The 16,321-nt window shown below is 53.5% G+C and overlaps 7 protein-coding genes across 7 annotated transcripts; 3 read left to right on the top strand and 4 right to left on the bottom strand.

Moving 5' to 3' along the window:
* Nucleotides 1-3,135: 3,135 nt before the first annotated feature.
* LY79DRAFT_416586 (uncharacterized protein) lies at nucleotides 3,136-4,525 on the top strand. The gene has a single exon (XM_060553134.1). The coding sequence runs from the start codon at nucleotides 3,435-3,437 to the stop codon at nucleotides 4,155-4,157; it is 723 nt and encodes a 240-aa protein (XP_060408858.1). The 5' UTR covers nucleotides 3,136-3,434; the 3' UTR covers nucleotides 4,158-4,525.
* Nucleotides 4,336-6,754, bottom strand: LY79DRAFT_569096 (glycolipid anchored surface protein). The gene is made up of 2 exons (XM_060559027.1): nucleotides 6,251-6,754; nucleotides 4,336-6,178 (listed from the first exon to the last, which is right to left on the bottom strand). Exons 1-2 carry the CDS (start codon nucleotides 6,329-6,331, stop codon nucleotides 4,652-4,654), a joined length of 1,608 nt encoding a protein of 535 aa, XP_060408857.1. The 5' UTR covers nucleotides 6,332-6,754; the 3' UTR covers nucleotides 4,336-4,651.
* Nucleotides 6,755-8,963: 2,209 nt separating this feature from the next.
* LY79DRAFT_416500 (uncharacterized protein) lies at nucleotides 8,964-9,906 on the top strand. The gene has a single exon (XM_060553133.1). The coding sequence runs from the start codon at nucleotides 9,156-9,158 to the stop codon at nucleotides 9,762-9,764; it is 609 nt and encodes a 202-aa protein (XP_060408856.1). The 5' UTR covers nucleotides 8,964-9,155; the 3' UTR covers nucleotides 9,765-9,906.
* Nucleotides 9,907-10,598: 692 nt separating this feature from the next.
* LY79DRAFT_569091 (uncharacterized protein) lies at nucleotides 10,599-11,579 on the bottom strand. The gene has a single exon (XM_060559026.1). The coding sequence runs from the start codon at nucleotides 11,183-11,185 to the stop codon at nucleotides 10,706-10,708; it is 480 nt and encodes a 159-aa protein (XP_060408855.1). The 5' UTR covers nucleotides 11,186-11,579; the 3' UTR covers nucleotides 10,599-10,705.
* LY79DRAFT_569090 (uncharacterized protein) lies at nucleotides 11,560-12,181 on the top strand (the record flags this gene model as incomplete). Its single annotated transcript, XM_060559025.1, has 1 exon — nucleotides 11,560-12,181. A coding segment is annotated over exon 1 (242 nt), but the record flags the coding sequence as incomplete, so codon positions are not given.
* A 479-nt stretch (nucleotides 12,182-12,660) lies between these two features.
* Nucleotides 12,661-13,531, bottom strand: LY79DRAFT_653248 (uncharacterized protein; the record flags this gene model as incomplete). The annotated part of the gene is made up of 2 exons (XM_060562593.1): nucleotides 12,764-13,531; nucleotides 12,661-12,742 (listed from the first exon to the last, which is right to left on the bottom strand). Exons 1-2 carry the CDS (start codon nucleotides 13,327-13,329, stop codon nucleotides 12,661-12,663), a joined length of 648 nt encoding a protein of 215 aa, XP_060408853.1. The 5' UTR covers nucleotides 13,330-13,531.
* A 618-nt stretch (nucleotides 13,532-14,149) lies between these two features.
* Nucleotides 14,150-14,725, bottom strand: LY79DRAFT_594095 (uncharacterized protein; the record flags this gene model as incomplete). The annotated part of the gene is made up of 1 exon (XM_060561646.1): nucleotides 14,150-14,725. One exon carries the CDS (start codon nucleotides 14,723-14,725, stop codon nucleotides 14,150-14,152), a length of 576 nt encoding a protein of 191 aa, XP_060408852.1.
* Nucleotides 14,726-16,321: the final 1,596 nt, after the last annotated feature.

Below are 16,321 nucleotides of genomic sequence, written 5' to 3'. Positions count from 1 at the left end.
GGGACCACCCCCGATGCTGCTCTCTTTTACTGCGGGGGGGCCAATCAAACGCAAAACAAGACATGAGAATGCCGAGGGTGGCGGTAAACAACGCAGAAGAAGGGAAAGAGGCATGTCGACAGAATAATAGGGACACCAAGAAAGCGGGACTTGATTGATGACCGGGGCGTGACCGCAGCTCTTCATTGTGACCGGAAACCTAGAATGCGGGTGTGCGTAAGAGAGAGAGAGAGAGTGTGTGTGTGTGTGGGTGTGTGGCATGAAGGCAAAGGATGCCCTCTAGCCGTCAGAGGCAAGAATTTCGACCTCCGGACAATAAGACAAACAAGCGGACGGTCAACACGCATAGAGATGGCAGAGAAATTAAGGAAGACGAGACCGGGGCAAGCTCCCAGCGTTCCCAGACATTGATTTGCAATTTCTTTTACTACATACAGCACATGTCCGCCTACTCTTCGATGAAAAGCCTTACGTTCTCTCGCCTTCAGCCTCAACAAGCCAGCAGACTACACACAGACCAATGTTAAAATATAGGCTATCAAACCTAGAGTGGATTTGTCTACCGGTAGGTCTCTGGCTGCGGGGTAAAGCCACTAAATCAATGTAAACTAGGTGCATGTGTGTGTGTATGGGATGACTGCAGCCTCCTCTCCGTCCCAGCCCCGCGCGTCCGCATGTAGGTGGTGAGGAGAAGCGAGAAGGAGGAGCCGTTCTTTGGTTGGATGACAGCCAGGGAAAAGGGGGGGGTTAAGGTTCATGGTCACTCAGATGGCACTACCTATGCGGATCCATGAAATCCAAACGTATACGGATATAAATTAGGCGACTTCGACTCGGTAGAGTGTTTTGCGCCGGAGCGACTTGGCGGCTATTATACGATTGGCCTGCCTGCCGGCGGATTTCCCTTTTCGGCTCTAGAAGCGAGCTGAGACCGAAAGCATGCACGCCCACGCGACGAGACCCCGAGAACGAGCTACCGGTACTTATATTAGTGTCTGGGAAGTGAGCTGAAGATGGTGTTGCTTTTCCGTTCCTGCTCCTCTGGTGATGCTCGCGGCCCGGAAGCAGTGAGAGCATCCGTGTTATGTAGGTAAGAAAGGGGGAGAGAGGGAAAAGGAAAGCCGGGATACGAGAGCGGGGAAGGGGGGGGTGGTACGTAGAGTGTGCAACGGAGTAATACGCGGAGAATATTATGCCTAGTCTTCATGTTAAATGACACCGACTCGCGGGAGAACATCTTGCAGAAGTGACATAACCATGTGCAGTGTGCTACTCCATCCCACGTCTGCGGGCCTAGCAATGGCGTCTGTCGGTTTCTCGCAAGACAAACACGACCCCCTACCCCACGGGCTGGCATAGCAGCAATGCAGAGAACGGCATGAAAGCTCAGGAATGGTTTGGGAATGGACCATTGGCTCTCAACGACGTCGTCCCACGCTGACGGTACGCGTGGTATGGTCGTATCCGTTTCGCACCGAGGATAGCCAGAATAAAGTTCACGACTCCTCCCGCCTTTTCTCTTCGTGAGTCGTGTTCCAGGGTGCTGTGCAGACGGGGCTTAGAGACCCCATCAAGCGCAGTCTGTCAGGGCCAAGTCAGAAAGGCAACATGATAGAGGTTGCATTCTGTTTAGGTACGATACGATACGATACGATATACACTTGCCACCGGACGCCAACACACCGCCATCAACCTTGGCCAAAGTCTCGCGCCACGCTCTCAATACAGCTCTTCGTCAACGGCCGCTGAACGCATCGACATGGCATTGTGAGACCCCCAACCATGGCAAGTTCATTCAGACGAACCCACCATCCCGTCGGTCCCCGACCGTATCCGCGTTCTATAACTATCGCTTGCGTTCTAGCGCACCTTAAAGCCAATGTCGTGCCAGATTCCACTACCGTGACTGTGGTTCAGGCGACTTCTTTGCTCTCCCTTGCGTTGGCATCGGGGTCGAAAGACCGGACATGGTCACCTGATGTTCATGTGCTTGATGCTACCCTTTTTCATTCATCCTGCACCATCCTGGCTGTGTTACCGACCCAAGAGCATTAGCCCAAACCATCCTCTCCCTGCTCCTAAGTTCTTTTGGATATTGAGTTACATACACACCGCCACCTTCTTCTGCTTAATCACCTATCCTCCACATATCATTAACCTCATCCCAGACTAACGTAGGGGCAACCAGTACCCAATCCAGACCTCGCACAAATGTTCTTTCAACCCTCCTCGCTCATCGAACCTCGGCATCTCTGATGGTTCTACAGAGTACCATTGGACAGCAATTACTTGTTTGCTTCCCAGGCAGATGATAACTGAAGCTGGATCTCGACCGCAAGATATCCTATGCAATTCCTGGACTTGTCATCTTGGCCGGCGTGCCACGCCGCCTTTCAGCTTCTTCGACTGCTTCAACTACTCTCAATCCCAGGATTACGACCGCTGCCAGGTGATATGTGCATATCTTCGCTCGTCGACAAACAGAAACAGCCTATCCATCACAATTTTGTAGGATGCAACACATTTGGCGAGCTGGGTCGCTTGTTCATTTATCACCAGCAAACCCAGACATTTCGTCTCCCAACTGATACTTCGTAAACAGACCAAACACGAAAGCCGCAGTAAACTTTTCTAATTGAGGGCTTGCATTCTTGCTCCTTAATTCTCGTGGCTGCTTGTTTACGCCACATGCCCAGCCTTTCGGTTCTTCGTGCCGATCAACTCGTCAACCGCAGGTCGCTCGAAAAGAACTTGGCCGTCCTTGCGGAGGAAGCACTTGCGACACTATCGTCATGATGTCTTGATCTCTAAGCTTCGAACCGCCATCACGCATGGGACCTGAGCAGAAGTGCCGCCCGCCGCCCGTTACAAAGCCTACTTGTCTTTACGAGTACATGACATATATGGTCGTCACGTCTCAGAACTCGGGATAGAATTGAGAGACTGAAACGTGCCCTGAGAAGCCGATGAGTAGCGGGTCGTTCCAAGGGTTCTCCACTCACTCGAACTCGATACTAGTCTGTATCCTAGTTTGGCGACAACTGCTTCTGGTTTACTAAGTTTATCATCATAGAGGTAAGAAGTCCGAATAAACTCCAAATCAAACTTGGATCATGTATCTCATCCTCTCCCTCGAAAAGCCTGCATACTTTTGATGACCTTGTTTCGAGTTTATCAAAGACTAGGTTTGCCAGTTAGTATACGACGCAGAAGATTTGTCTCTCCTTTCCTATAACGATGATCCAAGACCGCGATGATGAAAAACTTGGCAATTCTCGCCGTCATTACAGTCCTCGGAAACCCAGATATCATACGAGCCACGAAGGCTCGCCCAGTCGAAGGTAGATAGCCGTGATTCCAGCCAGTCATTTGAGCTGCTTGGTCCATCGTAGAACCTGTTATAGTCCTGATATTGCACAAGACTGCGGCATATAATGAGACTCATTTTCGGCAAGGAGTTTTGGACATCGGTTTCTATTGCCCGAATGGGCTTGATCGGGATCAGTCACGGACCCAAACAACCGCATCGTGGAAATGCCACGGCCGAAACCCCCGGTCCGAGCGGTCCGGATCAGAAGATAATCCAGAAACTCAGCGGCCGGACAGTCGCATCCCCGGCGCATGTCCTACAGATGGGTCCAACTGCACGTCTTCTCACTTGGAGACGTCCCCTCGCGTGCTCCAATTTCATAAGCGTTGTTTGCTTGTTTGTCAGAGGCTACCTCAGGGGAGAGAGCTCCCCCAGTACGAGGTGGACGCGCCATGGAAAATCAGAGAGGCAAACAAAAGGCGCGCTTGTGACGGGACAAGCGACGAAGCGTCCAGCTTCCAAGCCGCGCAAGTTGGCCATCACTCTAAGCCGCAAAGCCGCAACACCGAGCATGGCACGTAGGATCTCAAGAGAAAATGCTACACAGCCTCGTCTCGCCCAGTTGCGACAGGCGATAACCAAAGAGACGGATCCCGTCCCGTCACCCAAGTCGGGCCACGTGCGACTTGGTTACCCGAACAGCTGGCAGGTCTCGTTCCTCTGCGTCGCCAAGTGCAGCAATCTTCGAGGCCAAGACTTGATCGTAGGAACAGAGAGATTCCAGGCTCTTCTCGCTTTCAGCTTTGAGAGAACGGTGGCCTTCACCGCTAGAAAAGAAGGGGGCTGAGTGGTTTGGTCAAGACAGTCTAGAGGTCCCGCCAAGGACTCGGCAGGAGCAATGAAAAATGACGCCCAGGTTGCCGAGGCACAAGTCAAGATTGCACTGAGCTCAATGCCAACACACACGCCAAGCCTATGCCAAGAAATATTACCAAAAACACGTGGAACAGCAGTTGGGACGACGATGAACAAAAAGGAAAAAATTCTATTCACTCAACCTGACAAGACACCTAGAAAAACAATTGTGACCTCTCTACGGTCCAGTCATGAAGCAGAAACAGCTGCTACCAGTGAGGATCCAACGCCGCTTGTGATGGTGTCAAACACAAAAGAGCCTCATGCCAATAATATGATAAATCCTGCCGAGTCGTGACTGAATTAAAGCAGGCACCGCGGTGCCTCATTGTATATCCTACACGATCGCATAAATGTATATTGCCCCAGCTCCCCAGCACTCTTGATTCCCGTTCTCAGTTTTTCATTCAATGAGTGACCATTTGTTTACAAGGCAACCATGGCAGCACCAATGGCACCAGCGGCAACCAGGTAGGCACCGACGGCGAAACCGGCAAAGTTGAACATGGGCTGGTAAGGGCTGCCGGCGGCAGCATTGCCAGAAGCGCTGGAGCCGCCGCTGCCGGTGGAAGAAACGGGAGCGGTGGCAGTGGCGGCGGCGCTGTTGGCGGCGGAGGCAGAGGCGAGAGCAGCCTTGCAGGAACTGTCGCTAGCGGGGGTGACAACCTGGGCCTGGCCGTTGAAGTCGCAAGCGGTGCTGGCAGATTTCTGGGCCTTGTAGTAGGTGTCCAGGACAAAAGCAAGCTTCTGCTCGTCGTTGCACATAGAGTAGGCGCCGTAGACACCGGTGGTGGTGTTGGTGTTGATGCCGTTGCAGGACTTGGGGTCGGCACCGCAGATGTAGCCAAAGATATCACCAATGGCATCAGCCGTGATGCCGGACTTGGGGGTGCAAGAAAGGCTCTTGACCATGCAATCGCAGAGGGAGCTGTCAGGGGTAGGGGGGAGAGCATCGCCGTTAACCTCCCAGGTGGAAGCGACAGGGGGGCACTCAGCAGGCTTGTTAGTGGGCTGGTAAGAGTTCATCTCGACGGCGGCGGGGGTGGCGGCCAGGACGCGGGAGGCAAGCACGTCGTAGTTCTTCATGGTGGTGGCCTTGCCGTTCGTGACCTGGACGAGACCATAGTCGTTGGCTTCCTCGAAGTACATGTAGACGATACCGCCGGAGAAGACGTCGGTCATCGGCGTCTCATACAGCGCAGTGGTCTCCTCGAAGAGACGGCCATTGGCGCCGTCGGGGATGTTGCAGCCGTACTCGGCGAAGAAGACGGGGACAGAGAAGTTCTTGAAGAAGTCAAGCTGGGTAAGGTAACCGGAGCCAGCCAGGGTGTTTTTACCGCACCACGAGTAGATGTTGTAGCCCCAGAAGTCAATAGCAGTACCCTGGTCACCGCAGTTGAAGTAGTGAGCCGAGTTATCGCGGATATCGGCGTCATCATTGGCGGCGTAGCCAACACCCATCCAGCGGTAGCCCTTATCCTTGATGTACTTCTTGGTGTCACGGACAGCAGCCTTGACGAAAGCAGAGGCCTCGGTGTTGGACTTGTTGTTGGACACCTCGTTACCGGCGAAGAAACCAATGGTGTTGTCGTACTTGGCGAGTGCATCGACGACTGCCTGGTAGCGCTGGAAGAGTTCGACATTCCACTGGGCGTTGTCACGGTTGATGGAGAGCTTGGGCTCGCCCAGGTCGGAGACGACGTAAATGCCGTTGTCGCTGAGAAGCTTCATGCAGGCATCGTGGTTTTGGGTGGGGTCAATGGCGTAGGTACGGATGACGTTGGTGCCAGCCTTGGCCATGATGGGGACGTCGCGCGTGCAGCCGGCCTCATCGGCGAGGGGGTCCTTGTACTCGCCAGTCTTGGACTCACCGCCGGCGGCGGCAGTATCCTGCTGGTAGGCGATACCCTTCATGTAGAACTGGGTGCCGTTCTCGTAGAAGAACTTGCTGCCCTGCAGATGTTGTTAATGACATGTTACCGGGTAGGTAAGCCTCTCGAAAGGGAGGGTTGATGGATGGCGCACCTTCATGACGATGGGGTCGAGGGCAGCGGCCTTGCTGGCGAGCAGCAGAGCCGCCGAGAAGACGGTGGCGACCTTGCCCATTTTGTTGTTACTGGAGCTATGAATAAAATTGGTGCTTGGTAGATATTCGTCGGTGGGAGTCGAGGTTGCTATCGTCTCCAAGGAGTCGAGCTCGAGTGCGGAATGTTCCGATAAATGAGTCTTCCCTTCTCTTCTTTCCTATATGACGAAGAATCGATCCAAACGGTAGGTAAAAAACGGGTTGATAACGAGAGCGCGAAGTGGTTTGAGTTGCTGGTAGGTGATTAAAAGCAGAGGGTGTTGTTGACCAAAAGACAAGTGACACAACAATCACAAAAAAAATAAAAGATGAAGATGTCGATGTCTGAGATAAAGTCCCCTAAAGGATAAAGAAGAAACGATTGCGGATAGCAAGTGAGGGAGTGGACGGGTTTGGAGGAAACACGGAGGAGAAAAAAGGAGGAAGGGTCGGGAAGTAGGAGGCTGTGACGGAGGGATACGCGAGCTAGAAAAGCAGAAACACGCCCTGGAATGGGTGGACTAGCGACGGGTGGGCCTGGACCAGGGAACACGGGCAAGTGCGACGATACAAAGGTACCCTGTACATGTGCTCTTAGGGGAGCCACAGAAGGGCAAGAGAAAGAGATGAGGAACGGCGGCGACCTACGGATAGGCGGCAAAGGAAGGAAGGCAGGGCAGCAGGCACAGTCGAGACATGCAGCAGCAATTACGGAGTACTCTCCATGGCCAATTCCATACAAGTCCAACGGTGCAGAAGAGAAGGAAGGAACAGTACCTACCGGTACCTACCTACGGGAGGAACAGGTACGTACAGTAAGTAACATCGACCATGAAATTTGAATGGAAGGAAGGCAGGCCAGGGGCCATGGATTGCTGATCAGGGGTTGGGTGCAAGCTGCTCCACAGGAAAAGGCTTGGTGGGAAGGAGGGGTAGGGGTGACCCCTTTCCTCGCAGAATTCATCATTTCCAGCACAGCAAGCTTGCATTTTGCTTGGGAGCCCTTCCATCCGATTCGAGTCGCCGCCGTCGAGTATTGGAAGGGGGGCAAATTGCCCATTCAATACGGAGTACGGATACGCAGTATTGCCTATTGTACCAAGCGAACGCGGGCCTCTCTTTCTCTCTCTCTCTCTCTCTCTTTCTCTCTCTCTCTCTCTCTCTGTCTCTCTCTCTCGCCAGCACCTGCATCCCTGCATCTGCATTGGGTCATTAGTGCCGTCCATTAGGGGCTTACTATTTATTTAGTGCATTCGGGTCCCGGCAATGCATTGGCGGCCGTTGGTGGATGATTGGAACATGACAGTCGGCGCGAAGTTGAGGCCCAGCTGTCTTAGCACGCTTCCTCTCCGGCTACCTCATCTCCCGTTGCGTCTTTTATCTCTACTCTTGCTATACTAGACGAGTGAACGAGGACGACAGCGAGGGCAACAAACACAAGACGAGACGAGACGAGACGAGACGAGCCGGTACCAGAGATTAGACGTAACGATATCTGGAGCCACTGCGCTACACCACTTCGGCTGACCAAAAGGTACAGAGACTGTCCGCGCATCGCATCGCATCGCATCGCATCGTACCGCCCCGCACCGCACCGCACCGCATCTCATCAACCAGTTGCTGTACTCCTGGCCAGCAGCTCAAACAAGCGACTTCTTTACCGTCTGCTTTGCGAGTACATATTAGCCTCCTGCACGTACTCTCAGGTTGTAGCGGCAATAATAGTACGGGCTAGTATCCGTAGTGTAGTAATAGTAGGTAGGCAAGTGACAATGCCAGACGTGCCGCCCTCCAGGAGCAGTCTCGGCATGTTCATCTCGTTTCAAGGTCGTATGAGAGACTTCGGTACGTACCTGGGCACCTCCCGTACCTACCTAGGTAGTTTACACTACAGTGTATGTGAAAGTGCGAGGGTCTCTGCCCCATCCCCTTCTTCTTTGGAGACGCTGTTACTTCTCCAACGAAAGGATAGGTATCTGAAGCAGGAAGCCTGCTATCGTTCTATCCTCTCTCTCTATATCGACTCCTTCGTACTCCTCTCCAACAGCAACACGAGCGGCTACTCTATGCCGACGCTACCACCACCAACACGGCCCGTCGGCCGCCACACTGTGCATCATCAAGCACAGCACACACAGTGCTCGCCGCGCTCCATCCACCAAGGCCGTTAGTGCCATGGCGAGAAATAGGGGCAATCTCCACTCCACGTCAGCTTGCTTCGGCCTGGAGAAAGCGGCTGACTTTCCCAGACCGGGACTTGCGGACGCCGGCCCTCGTCTTGTTTCTCTCCCCTCTCCATCCCCAGTTGGGCCCAGTTGGGGCGATCCATTCGCTCTCGAGCCAGCGGTGATCACTAACGATGGGAAAGCACTCCTGCCCGAGGGTCGCACAATCGAGACCATGCTGATGGTTGGGGTTCACGAGGCAAGCCGAGGGAGTTCAGACTTGTTGTTTGGAGGCGTGAGCTCATACCATGCTTAAACTACCTACCTACCCAGCTAACACTCGGCACAGTATATCCGTAAGGCTTTTGGATAAAGACACAATCGCCAACCGACGCAATCTACTTACACTAGGGAGACGATCAAAGACGAACCGGCTTGCCAAGAGATCAATTACCTCTCAGCATTGGCATTTCTTGTCGGCCTGCGCCTGCGCCTGGAATCCTCGCCATGGCAATTACACTAGGTACAACAACCGCTGTCAACGCCCGCCGAGCGTGTCCCAAAGGTCGGCCTTTGTGACACCAACACCACCTACTCTGCCCAGCCGCCGCCCAGCGCGTCTTTCCTCGATCTGGCGTTTAGGCCTGCCGCCGCTATCTTCCCAGTCCATCCCAAGAACCTTGAAGTTCGAAGACAAAAGATGAACACGAAGCAGGTTTCTCAATGGTGCTTAATCTCGATACTTCCTTGTAACCATTGTTATTACAATCAACATGCCGCGCTCACTCTTCTCCACCACCCTATGTGCTCTTCCGGCGAAAGCCACATCCAATGGCACCGTCTGCCCCGGTTGACGATTGCACTAGCTGCATACGGGGTCTGCGGTCTAGACCTCACAGCCACCATCGTCCATCAGGCTGTTGGCCAATCATCCCCCAATTTCCAACCTTCAGCGGCTCCTCCGGGGGGCCATCCACCAAGTCTCTCGCACACTGTCAACCACGCCGCCGGCCCGACGTCTCTGGCGCGTTCTTTGTGGGTGGTTGATGACGACTGCAACAACGTCCTTTACTGTGTGCATTCCTCGTATTCAGTGCTTGCATGCCTGCTCTGTTTGCCGCGACAACCGAATTATGCCTCTGAGAGCCTGGCAGCCGAACGTTCGTGTTATGTCTGTTGGGATGCTTGGGTTGTCGATGCAGCAGCTGAACAACCAGAATTCCGACGCACACATACTCACACTCACTCACTCACACGCACATGTACAGAGTACATATACATGCATACATGTACAAACACAACAGAGTGAACCGCCATCATCATGACGCCCGGCTTGCCGATGTTCCGATGTACTGTGTTTGAACCATCACCATCCATGCTTGCCATCCAGAAGCTGGCCGAAATGGTCCCACGGACGGCCGAGGCCCACCAAAAGGCCAACCAAAAGACAAACAAGGAAGAACGAAAATCGAAAATAGGTCAGGACTGGTGGGCGGGAGTCAATAAACTGTCTTTCGACTCCTAGGATCATGCTTCAAACCGACCCCCCGGTGACCCCCTTCCTCTCCCTTCTCGCCGGTCGTCTCCCTCACGTCACTCATTCGTGGCCCACGAATTGACGACACCCAGAACCCACAAATTTCTTTTGTTTTTTGTTTTATTTTGGCCGCCAGCTGCCAAGCTCGTCCTGGAGTCAGTCATCTTTATGCGAGAGCACTTTCGGCGCAAATATTCACACAAGTCCGTGTAGCGTGCGTGCCTTGCTGCCCGGTAATGGATTTGTGGTTTATTGCGGACTGCTCGACATTGTTTCATCTGCTCGCGGCTGTCTTCTTCTTCCCAAGGCTTCTCGCCATTAAACAAAATACACACACTATGGGAAATGGTATGGTGTCGATACTACAACGCTGCCGACGATTAACGACGCACGTACGGTACAGTCTCTAGATGATTCTCTCCTCTCTCACATTCCCCCCATGGGTACCCTGTGTTTTACGCTGCGGCTGTCACCAGTTCTGTTTACTCGCATTGTTGGCAAAAGACCCAGGGAAGAAAGAAGTACATTGTCTGTTGTCACGCTCGTTTCCCCTCCCATCCAAGCAAGCGACCGTTCATTTGCCCTACAAGTAAGCAGGCTGATCCCATCGCGTTGCCGTCTCGCGGCCACACCGCCAGGGCCCCGAAACCGCTGAACCCCTTCCTAACTCCGCCCCCGGTGGGTGACAGGATCCCCTTCCTTTTAGGACCGTGTCAAGTTGATGGAGAACCACCTCCTCCGGAAGCCGCAGACGACCTGGCTTGCCCTGTTGTTGATCGAGATTTCCCGACCAACGTCATCAGTGGATAAACTACCGTCGATGCCAATCTTCGCGTCCGTCCAAACGGGATATTCCCATCGCGCCTGCTGTGGTTCGCAATGCTGATCTCGAAAGGCTTGACATGCTTGATTCCCCCGCCCGCGTATCGTCCGTGTTCAAGGCGTGTGTCATGTCGCTCCGTCCGTGTGCCCTTGTCATCTTTGACGTTTCTCTCTGTCTGCCCCTCGCATCGGCATACCTCCTCGGCCTGGTGGACCGTAGCAGCGCCACTGGAACCGGCCTCTGGAACCGGGCCTCTGGAGGCGTTGATCACCATTTGCCCGTGATTTTGGAATAGGCCTTGCCCACGCCGTAGCAGACGCCATCCCAGACTTCGTACGTCTCGCGCCAGACTGTGCGGAGCGGTTTGCATCCCGAAGACGACATGCGGGTCTGTCGGCTGTCGCGCTGGTACCGATTAATGGTCGACATCCTCCTTTCTCGTCTTTGGGACTGTCGAACACTCTGGGGTTGGGTTGACATTTTATTTTATTTTTTAATTTATTTTTGCCTTGTAACTTCTCTCAGGGTTGTTTCTTTTCTGGCTAGAGGTAAAAGTCTAGACGACAATGGCTCTCCGACGTATTAAGCATCAATTGCGAGGACAGAAGAAGAAAAAGACGGCTGGTATTCGTGATTAAATAGGTCTGGGTACGCTTGGCCTCTTCTGTAGCGGCACACGACTGTCCTTTTTCATACTGTCGTCACCAGGTCATAGCGATAGTTCGCAGCCCCGATGATGCTTTTGCTTTGCCTTTCCCGTGCCCTGCGTCGCCGCCGCCGCCGTCGCCCGCCTCGTCACCCGGGTGCGGCCGTCACGAGCCCACTCCGCCGCCGCAGCACACCACCAAAAAGCCCAACGAGACGCCTGACAGCCGTTCCACCATCGGTAGCGCAGAATGACAACACCGCGCCATGGACCGTCGCCGGCCACTAAGACAGAGAGAGTCACACACGCCGACAGGGCGCAGGCGCATCGTGATAGGCAGCCGGCCCGTGCGGCGCGCCGATCGAATGCCCTCCACGGACATCGCATCTGCCCAGGGGTTGGGACGAGTTTTGCGGAGGCGGTCACATCTTGAGGGTGTATGTGATGGATGAGTTCCTGGCGTGGCGCCGCCGTCACGCGCACCCTCGCGCTTGGATACATTATCACTCGCTCGTCGTTTCTCCAGGCAGAAGCACACTGGCCGAGTGCCTGGTGTGTCTTCTCCCAGCCGTGGTCATCACCACCTCCCTCCCGTCTGTGTTTCCGTCGCCATCTCGGGTACCCTCTGTTTTGGCAAATAGGCGGGTGTTTGTCACCACGGACTTTGGGATTATGCAAAACTCTTAATGAGTGAATACGGGTCGTGAATGACATTCCTAGGGAGCTAGCTACTCAGAGACAGTTTGCCCACCATCTTGCCGCCACTGGCCTTGTCTATGGATATATTTAAAGGTGTCGTGACGTATCCCGCAAAGCTTCAATGCCCTTGGCTACTTTTTAGTATCCCATCCCTTTTTCGTATCTGCATGTGTTATTTCCGTCATTGCATTCCTCGAGTAAGGTCTTGGTCGTTTCTTCTTTGGTTGTCCACTCGTACGACTCATACATATCCTTTATCAAGCCCTCGGGCATATGACCCTCTTTAAGGGTGTTGATTCTTCAGGTATACGGTGTGTTCTCGTTGTCGCCGTGCGGTGGGATTCCGTTCGAGTTCTTTGCAAGCGTGTAGTGTGTATGTATGTATAGCAAATTTCGGTTCGTCTATTCCAATCGAGGAGTTAGCATCGATGCCACATCACGGACGGAAGACAAGACCCAGGGATGGCTTACCGGAGCTAGTTCGGAGCAAAGTACATTCATCATGTTGATTTTAGCTGACGGTTGTGTCGGAGTACCTTCCCAGCGTAATGCCTACTCAAGGCGAATTCTTTTGGCGTCTGTCTCGACGTCAGCTACGGTCACGCGAAGTCCAGAAACAAGGCAGGGAACTTGCCTCGCTCGCCCTGGTCACAGACCCGAATGAAGACCTCAACACATCCAGCCGTTACGGATACGGTCGGTCTCTGAGACTGCTCCTGCAGCCCCAACGACTTGGTTGCCTGGTGGGAAGGCGCGCTGTCGTAGACCGTCACGATGGGAGACAATCCCATCCGACGGCGCGGTTTGTACGACCTTTTGGTTGGGGTAGGCGGGGGGCTCAGAGGCCCTTGAACCACCTCCGTCACGTCAAGCTGTTTCTGGAGGAAGACGTCGTGGTGTTCCTTGAAGATGTCGGAGGTCACGTATTCGCACTTGGGTGAGGCTTCTTGGTGTTGATGGTAGGGATCGTCTTTGGTCTCCCACTTCCAAGCCTGAAGCTTGCAAAAGCAACAAATGACGTTGTCGCCGGGCTTTGCCTGACTGCCCTGGAGTCGGAAGCCGGCGCCCGCCATGTCCTCGGGCGATAGAGCCGGGTGAGGCCAGCGGCCAGGCTTGCCGTCTGTGCCTCGCTCGAAGAAGGAGAGGAGGCGCACGCAGAAATCGTCCATTTTCTTGGGTATTGCGGTGGTAAAGTATAGCTGACGATACTGTGTAGAAAACCGAAGTTTGAGATGAGCGAGGGGGAAAGGACTGTATACAACAGCAAAGATGCTGAAGCGAGGATGATACCTGGGCGATTGGGGTCGTGTAGTCGAGCGAAAGTTGTGGTGAAAGGTAATTTTAGAGAGAGAGAGAAGTGAAGAATATGAGCAATGGTTTATCAATACAGAAAAAATAGGATCCTTTTCAAAAACTGGAGGGAAGGAGCGGTCGCAGGATCCTTTTCAAAACTGTAAGGAAGGAGTGGGCTGTTCCTGCTTGCTATAAAATACATGAGTTCAATTTGGTGGCCGAGAGCCAATACCATTATGTCCGATCGTAATGACGAGTCTGGTAAAGGGATTTTAAAGCAAAAATTATTCAGCTAATGACTGCTGAAAACATATGGACGTGCTTGTCCAAGCACTTAAGAGTGAGTTTGCTTTGGTATGAAGAGTCCTTGCAGCAGGCTTGATATGACGCTCAAGGCTGAGACCTGTTCGGAGTTCGTGCCATGCATGCCCTGGCTTAGATCAGGAGGCTTTTGATGAATTAGAGGCTGCTTTGAGGCTATTAGAACTGCGAGTTGGGTGACCTTGAGCCCCCGCGATGCCATGCTTATTAAAACACTCGATGCCAACCATTGACGTCTTGGACTTCGCACATTTCCTTGATTATGACAATTTGCTGAATAAAGTCCTCTATTGGCAGCGTTGTGCAATGCCAGTTTTGTACTAGAAATGTTTGAATACCCAAACTACGGCATACTTGATACCGGGTTGACGAATCTCAACCCTCTGCACCCATACTCGCGCCAAAAACATCAGCTAATGCCTCATATGAGTGCTTCTTGTACTCGGTCCAGTACTCGATTGCCGCCAGACCTGTGACGATGACCATGTCCATGTCGATACTCTGCGGCGGCACAAACACCTCAAATGTCGGCGCCGACCCGCTCATCATGCCATCGGGGTGCTTCTTCCACCTCGCCAGCAAGTTGCCTCCAGCGTCCTTGAAGTACAATGCGCTCATGGTCAAACTCAAATTCGAGACGCTCCAGCTGTAAGTCCGGCCGTGGTGCTCGAAGCTGTGGGCGCTGCCCAGTGTGTTGGTCTTCATCTTGAACGGCACCCCACGGAGGACGACGTCGATCTTTGACGAGATGGAGTGGTACTTGGCCGTCCCCAGCGCCTCGCCCGACGCTTGCGCGCGAGGGTCTGCGCGCACTACAGAGACCGTCCTGTTATCCTTGTTGCCGTGGAGGACGTAGAAGGGGATGGCGTGGCCGGTCGCGAGGTCGACGCGGTCTACCGTCGTTTGTGCGCCACCGAGGCGCTCAACCACCCGGAGCACCTCGCAGGGCATGCTGCTAGGTGCTGGTGTTGAGCCGAAGCCGCTGCCCATCATTGTGTATGATTCCTGATTGTGTTGGTCGATGCGTTTGTTAATGAGTGGAAACAGCTCGTACATGATCAAAACGGTTCGCCCGGCGCACGGCATCGGGCTTATTATATGTCATGTGAAGACGTTGTTTCACTCGCTGATTGTGCTGATTTTACTTTGATGCAGGCCACCTTATGTTTTGCTAGTCCGAGGAGCTGACGTCTGACTGCATTTAGATAGAGTGAAACTATATACACCGTTTGCCCAGGCTTGGGAAAGCTGCATATGGGAGGCCCTCGGCCTTGAATCTCAGAGGAGGTGCTGGGAGCTGATTGGGGATTCTGGAATACCTCCTACTTCCAGATTCGGTAGGTCGATATGCAGTGCTGTGATTTGACCATGCTGACTCCCGGACCTGTACCTAGCCCGGTAGAGCTCAGCAAGCAGGGCGCAGTGGCTTCATTAATACGTTGCAGCAGCTGCCATCCAGCCTCTTGTATGAATATGTACTTCTTGGCGTTGAGACAAAGCAGTTGGTCTGCTGACCCTGGAGAGTGATCGCAAACCTCGAAATGACGTAATCGTGGGTTATATTGCTGTATGATCCAACGAGTGAAAAGTACGGCGGAAGATAATGCCAACAGGGGGACATGACTTTAAATACATAGCAAGGTCTTGCAGCTCTGCCTGACTCGGGTCACATTCTGCCACGACTCCCGGCTCATGTATTCCAACAACGCATACGATGCATCACTGCAGTGGTTGAGAGCCGCGAACGACTCAAGATGTTACTGTAGGCCCCTCTCGTAGGCGCTTGCGGGGTGGCCCGCAGTCAGATAGTTGGAGCATATACCCAAATAGGAACATTACCCAGCAGACTACCTAGGTACGTTAGCGTCATGCACCAGCCTGTCGCGCGGAGACACCACTCCCGCCACCTATGCCTATGTGGCTCAATTTAAAGGTGATACGATCCCATGTTCATCCGCATGAACCTCAACATCAAACCTAATCCCTAAAATCAACGGTCTCTGCACTTCCTCGAAGCTAATAACAGTCGCCGCCATGGTACCGCCGGTCCGTACAAAGAAGAACGAAAATGCGATCGCGCACGCGAGGACGCTGGATCGAGTGCCCTGGTGCGAAGACTACGAAAAGATGATCTCGGGCATGCTTTACAGCTGCATGGCGCCCGAGTTGGTCGAGTCAAGGAACCGTGCCAGACGCCTGGCCCAGAGGTTCAACACCTACGTTCCGGAAGAGACCGCGTCCGCCGATGATGTTGCCAACATCAGGGTGGGCATGATCAAGGAGCTGTTCGGCAAGGTTGGGGAGGACGTCTACATTGAGCCCAGTCTACAGGTGGATTATGGCTGCAACATCACCGTCGGAGACCGGTTCTACGCCAACTTCAAGTATGTCCCTCCAATTACTTTTGAACTCCTTGTGCTCTGCGCGACGTCTCTCGGGTCTTCTCATACATGGTGATCGACATCCTGACAAGCACACCCTCAAGCTGCGTCATCCTCGACTGCGCCCATGTCGCCATTGGCGACAGAGTCTTGTTTGCGACGGGGG

The sequence above is a fragment of the Colletotrichum navitas genome (assembly GCF_030913465.1).
Source record: "Colletotrichum navitas strain CBS 125086 chromosome Unknown LY79scaffold_97, whole genome shotgun sequence".
In the NCBI taxonomy this organism is placed as follows: domain Eukaryota; kingdom Fungi; phylum Ascomycota; class Sordariomycetes; order Glomerellales; family Glomerellaceae; genus Colletotrichum; species Colletotrichum navitas.
The sequence above is the reverse complement of the archived record's forward strand: the minus strand, read 5'-3'. Positions and strand labels throughout refer to the sequence as shown.